At 40.1% G+C, this 6,499-nt stretch overlaps 1 gene segment (V, D, J or C); it reads right to left on the reverse strand.

Annotated features, from left to right (window-relative positions):
* Window positions 1–40: 40 nt before the first annotated feature.
* Window positions 41–2,961, reverse strand: LOC116465181 (immunoglobulin heavy variable 3-73-like). The segment is given in 2 exon segments: window positions 41–2,798; window positions 2,900–2,961. Coding segments are annotated over 2 exon segments (309 nt in total).
* Between the last annotated feature and the right edge of the window lie 3,538 nt (window positions 2,962–6,499).

Genomic DNA, 6,499 nt, shown 5'->3' on the forward strand with positions numbered 1-6,499 from the left:
ATTGCTAAATGGACTGACTCAATTATAAAATTTCTCTCTCTCTCTCTCTTTCTCCCTCTCTCTTTCTCCATATATATCAAAACTTTGAGATTTTATATCAGAGGCAGTCTGTTAAGTGAATAAATGACAATATACAGATGCAATTTTACATATGAAGTAGCATAAATAAACGTCAAAAATAACAAAAGTAGCCCCTTACCAGAAAAGGGGTCTATAATGTTTGAATCCATTTATATGAAAATCAAAACATGAACAGTGAATCTACAGTGGCAGAAATCAAAACATTGTGTTAAATGTGGGAGCTGACTGGAAGCACAGAGAAGGTCGCTTGTGCTGGGGGGGATGGGCCTCCTGTACATCCAACCTTGGCTGTTGGGACAAGTGTGTTTACATTTGCCAGAAATCCTGTAATGGTACATTGCAGATCTTTTTTTTTTTTTTTTTTTTGAGACAGAGTCTTGCTCTGTCACCCAGGCTGGACTGCAGTGGCGCCATCTTCGCTCACTGCAACCTCCACCTCCCAGGTTCATGCCATTCTCCTGCCTCAGCCTCCCGAGTGGCTGGGACTACAGGCGCCCGCCACCACACCCGGCTAATTTTTTGTATTTCTTAGTGTAGACGGGGTTTCACCATGTTAGCCAGGATGGTCTCGATCTCCTGACCTCGTGATCCACCCGCCTCAGCCTCCCAAAGTGCTGGGATTACAGGCATGAGCCACCGTGCCCGGCCTGGTACATTGCAGATCTATGCATTATTACTTATATTGAAATTACATCTCATGAAAATAAAAAATATTAGAAATAGTTTAAAATTCAGTAAATATTGCAAATAATAATAAAATCATACTGAAAATGTGAACAATATAATAGGAATTAATAAAATATACTAAACAATACCTGCTAGAATTAAATCCCAGAAATCAGAAAGATAAGGGTGACATCTGATAATAATAAGTTAATAAACACACGTTTCATAGAGAAAACAAACTGGTCAAAAATATGTGGAATATGTATTTTGTTATTATCAAAAGTCATTAAATAATTGAGATAATATTTTAACCTGTGTTATTAGTATTAGTTATAGATATCATGTGTAAAATAATAACTGAGAACAAACTTTAGGGAAATAAGGATATTTGAGAGCACGTGTACTAAGTTAAGTATAGTCTCAATGTTTTTCCAGATATCACTGCTGAAATTTCAAATTTTAACCTGGATTTCTAACAGAATCCGTATGGGCCCTTCGACAAATTAATTGTCAGAAACGACTTAGAAAAATAATCTGTAATATAGAGATATTAGTATCTCATTTCATAAAGAAATTTAAGCTGTGTAATACATGTAAAGTCCTCAGAAGAAACCTTAGTACGTTGGAAAGGACTTATTCATAGTGGGTTGTGATGTTTATTGCTAAAATTATTACCTTGATTTTGGGGGAGAAAATTAAAGCAAAGCGTGACGAATTAAAGTGTGATGTTGCTTGTTTGGTACAACAAGGAGGTGAGGATAATGAATAGTCCTGCGATCCCGAGGAGATGGCCTAATCCAAGGAGAGCGAGGCTCCAGGTGGGGTGGACTCTCACGGGGTGCCTGCTTCTGGCTTCCATGGAGCCCGTCTCAGAAGCCTGCGGGGGGTAGGCGTGTGGATGGGTTTCTCAGGACACTCCAATCAGCCATGGACAGGGGAAAAAAGATTATGGCCTAGGATGGATTATATAATTGTCTTGAAAATTGATAAATTACGACTGTATCTATTTATGAGGTACAAAGCAATGTTTTGATATATTAATACAATATGGAATAATTAAATATAATTAATTAGCATATTAATCACCTCAAAATCTTTTCATTATTAGCGTCGAGGCCATTTGAAATGTATCGTAGCTATTTTGAAATGACCAATATACTATGTTTCAGTAAAGAAATAGATATTAATTAATATAAACAATATGAAATTATTGAAATCAATTATGCATTACTCCAATAATTTTATTTGGTTCGTAAGTAAGTTTGATCGTTTAGGATATATTTTAAAAATTATCTTATTATAATGTTAAATATGTCACTCTACATTTATGCACAGGTTTGTGGTATTTAGACCTATGTCTATAGGTGTAAATTTATGCTCTCACAGCTTTGTAGTTGCTCATAGCAATAGATGTTAATGAAACTCTGGACGAATAACTGCAAATGAAAGTAAATAGTTTTAAAAAATAACACTACATAAAAGGTTTAAAATTATTAAAACTTAAATACCAATCATTATAAATATATACTAATAACTGTATGAAAATGTAACAACCTGTAAGACTCCAGAGTTCTGAAAACACAAACCTGACTTCTCCAGCTGAGGAGAAAGAAAACCTACCGCTGCACCTGCTCCTGGGACCTGTCCCGTCCTCAGTGAGTCCCGAGCGCCCCCTGGTGTCCTCGCGTGCCCCTGCAGGGAGGTTTGTGTCGGCTCACACTGACCTCTCCTCACTGTGTGTCTAGTACAGTAATACACGGCCGTGTCCTCGGTTTTCAGGCTGTTCATTTACAGATACGCCGTGGTCTTTGAATCATCTCTGGAGATGGTGAACCTGCCTTGCACCGACGCAGCGTATGCTGTCGTGTAACTGTTAGCTTTGCTTCTAATATAGCCAACCCACTCTAGTCCTTTCCCAGAAGCCTGGCGGACCCAGTGCATAGCAGAGCTACAGAAGGTGAATACAGAAGCCGCACAGGAGAGTCTCAAGGATCCACCAGGCTGTACCAAGCCTCCTCCAGACTCCACCAGCTGCACCTCACACTGGACACCTGCAAACACAGAGACAGCCTGGTCAGAAAGTGCCACACAAATCCAGTTTCTCTCACTCATGTCCACTCACACTCAGTATCTCTAGTTCCCCATGAATCACCTTTTAAAATAGCAACAAGGAAAAACCAGCTCAGCCCAAACTCCATGGTGAGTCTCCTGTATTCAGTGCCAATCACCGAGTGGAGACAGCTGGGAATCCCAAGGCTGGAGCTCCTCTCCCAGAGCTGCAGGGTCAGGGCTGGGCTGCTTTTCATCAGCAAAAAGGGGGGTCTTATTTGCATGTCTTCTGCTACATAGCAAGGTCTGGGGAAGGGACGCCTGATGAGAAGGCTGTGCACAGAGTAGATGAGAGTGTCCTGGGGGAGATTGGTAGTAATCCTATCATTCAGGAAAATTTAATTTCATATTATGTGATTGTGCCTTGATATTCACTTAGCAGTAATCGTCTTATTTCATTTTTACATATTTGCACACTGTATTTCCGCTTATATATTTCTGAAGTCCCTTGGCTTGTCTGTTTGAGTGATGTCTCTTTCCTCGACACTGTGAAGGGTATGATGTCATCGTTCACAGGTGCAGTCCTGGATGTACACGCAGTTTCCACGGAAATGCTGTCATTTGGCAGTGTTACCTTTGACAGCCTAATTACCTGATTGTTCTACTTGACCGTTTGTGTCTCTTAACAAACCATCTAGATGTTACACTGTGCTCATTTCTGACATGGTGACACTGTTTTGTGGCATAAATCGTTCAACAATCTGGTGCAATTAAATTTGGACTTCTTTCCAGGGACCATTTTTGAGGATTGTTCTGACCCCAAAATAGCATTGATTTTTTTCAAGAAATTAAGTCCAGCTATGTTTCCAGGCTGGGCTTGAAATCTTGGGCTCAAGTGATCATCTCACCTCAAACTCCCAAGTAAATTCAACTGCAGGCAGTGCCACAGTGCCCAGTTGGTTATTCTTAAATTATAGGTTTTCTTATTCTCTCTGTTAAAATGAGTGGACTATTGATTTCTATATTGCTCTCATGGAGCTGTCAGATTTCTATTAATTACTTACCATGAAAACTGCTAACATTTTAGATGAACTTTAGGGTTGAAATTATTCTCATTCTATTGCAAATCTAGTCACACCCTTTACAGAGAGCTTTCTATCACTGTTTTTATGCCCTGACTCTATCACTAGAAAAACATGCCAGTCTCTACCTTGGTGCAGAAGAAAGGGTTCAAGTATCTCAGAAGGACACTCCTGCTTTAAGTACAGAAAACTGCATGGGAGTGGTGGACTCCTATGATCTCACTGTGCCTCTCCCAGGAAGCTCCCCAGAACCTCTGCCCTACAAGTGAGCTGGGGTGAGAATAATCGGTGTCCACCTGTTCTTGGCCTATAACAGCTGACATGGAAACTATGTCTTGTGAGTGAGGCTGGGAGGAGAAAGGCATCCATCAAATCACAGACTGGAATTTAGTCTCCACCATAAAGATCTGACATCATGACCTCAACTGAGATCTGGAGGAGAGGGAAGCACCACCTTCTTGTCAGTTCAGCCCAAGGTCAAGCTTCTGTGATCCTGAGATGTAAAGAAGAGGATAACGCTATTCTCTCAAGTATTCTGGTTCCTCACTGCACTTGCTGAGACTGTTTGAGCTGCTATAAGAGAATACCATGGACTGGGCGGCTCCGAAATAATATAAATGTATTTGTCCCAATTTTCAAGGCTGGGAAGTTCAAGATAAAGATGACTTAAAGATTGGTATCTGGTTATGTCCCAATTCTTTATTTATAGATTGCCACCTTCCTACTGTGACCACACCTGGTGGAAGGAAAGAGGGAGCTTTCTGGGATATTTTATCAGGACACTGATTCCATTCATGAAACGGAGCCTCAACACCTTTCAAAGGAGACCAAAGGCCCCACCTCCTACCACCATCACGATGGAGTTGAGATTCCAACATATGCCTTGTGCGGGGTCATAACCATTCTGTCAATAGGAGGACTTTATGTAAATCAATGCATTTCATTTACTGTGTGTTCTCAGAATGATTTTCCTTGATAGTACAGGTTGGGTTTCTATAATTTTTACCAGATTAGGTTGTCTCTTTGGAAATCTTGAAGTTTCTCATGCCATCACACTGGTAATGAGATAACTGTATTTATATTCGTGATTGAAGCTTCCTCATTAGGGCCACAAGCATTTGGAATGTTCTTCTCTTAAATCATTTGCCGTGATGGAATAAACTTCTCCCCCCTCATCAGTATTATCATTTGTTCAGAAACACACTTTTTATATTTTAATATTGCAAATCCACCTTTCCTTTATCTTTCTTTAACATGGTGTCTTTCTTTATATTTTAAAATTTGTAAGTGATTATGTTTAAATTTTAGGGTAATTTTAGATTTTAAGGCAAGCCTCCTGTAGTAGGGTGTGTTCTCTTGTACAACTTTCCCGGGTTCCCACACACTGATCCACACTCTACCAAGCCTGGGTCTCTCTCCGGCCATCTACAGGGCTCACTATCTGAACAGTGTTCTGCTATTCACTGTCTATTCTGTGGTCACCACACTTCTTGGCCTGTCTGGGATCTCAGGTCCTTTTCCTCAACTTCAAATCTACCTGGTTCCACTTCAGCACTGTGGCCTGGAATGTCTCTTAAGAAAGTAATAAAGTGTGCATTCATCAGAGGGCTCCTTTTGTATATTTTCCCTACCTCAGCAATCATTGTCCTTATTACTTGATGTCGAATACCTTAAAATCATGTTTAAGAAATTTCACTGTGTTTTACAGTTATTTCTGGTGGAAAGATATATCTGGTCTCTGTTGTTAAAACTTTTTTGAAATGATCACCTTGAACATAAATATTAGAGTCAATTTTATAATGTTCACCAAGATTTATCTTGGAATATATATATATATATATTCAATTCTAAATTCCAGGGGACATCCCTGTAGACATACATTATGAAGTTCATATATTTACATATTTGGTAGACTTAAAATTGTATCTAATTTTTAAAATATTCAAAGTATCTATATTTGTCACACAAGAAAGTACAAGTTCTATGATGCCCTAATAGAAAAACTTATTTGTCTTGCTGTGGGTTCTTCCCATGGAAATAGAGGGAGACATCTTAGGACACTGATCCAGGGGTGCCTTCAGAGACCCTGCCCAGAATATGACCCAGGAGGGCTGTGAGAGATTTTCATCTCTGTGATTGGCATTCTGTCTCCTTCACAGGAAAATCTGGGATCTTCTTCCATCCCTGAGGTGGACTACTTCACCATTCTAGACACTGAGGGACAGACAGGGTGTGGCAGGTCAAAGACATCAAAGGCCACAGTGTGGATGAGGATAGAGGTGCCAACTTGTCCCAGTGATAACAGAGATCCCCATGGGGCAGAGTCCCAGCAGATGATCCCAACCATGTGGGGATATGTGTGCCTGTCTGAGAGAAGCGTCCACATGGGGACAGTGTGTGCCTGTCTGAGAATGAAGGCTCATTCACAAAGGTGTCTACCTAGACTGAGATTGTGTTTGGGGAAAATATTTCTCACTCAGGAGATGAGAAACTTGAGTGATTTGTTTTTGGAAAAGAAAAATAGATCATGTAGAAACCCCATGTAGGGAGAGTCACTGGATAATGTTTGTCAAAACACAGTTCATTTAGAAGGAATTTCCTGTTCATGTCCTTTGCAGGGA

Source organism: Hylobates moloch, unplaced genomic scaffold (genome assembly GCF_009828535.3).
Source record: "Hylobates moloch isolate HMO894 unplaced genomic scaffold, HMol_V3 SCAFFOLD_3561, whole genome shotgun sequence".
NCBI classification, from domain to species: Eukaryota; Metazoa; Chordata; class Mammalia; order Primates; family Hylobatidae; genus Hylobates; species Hylobates moloch.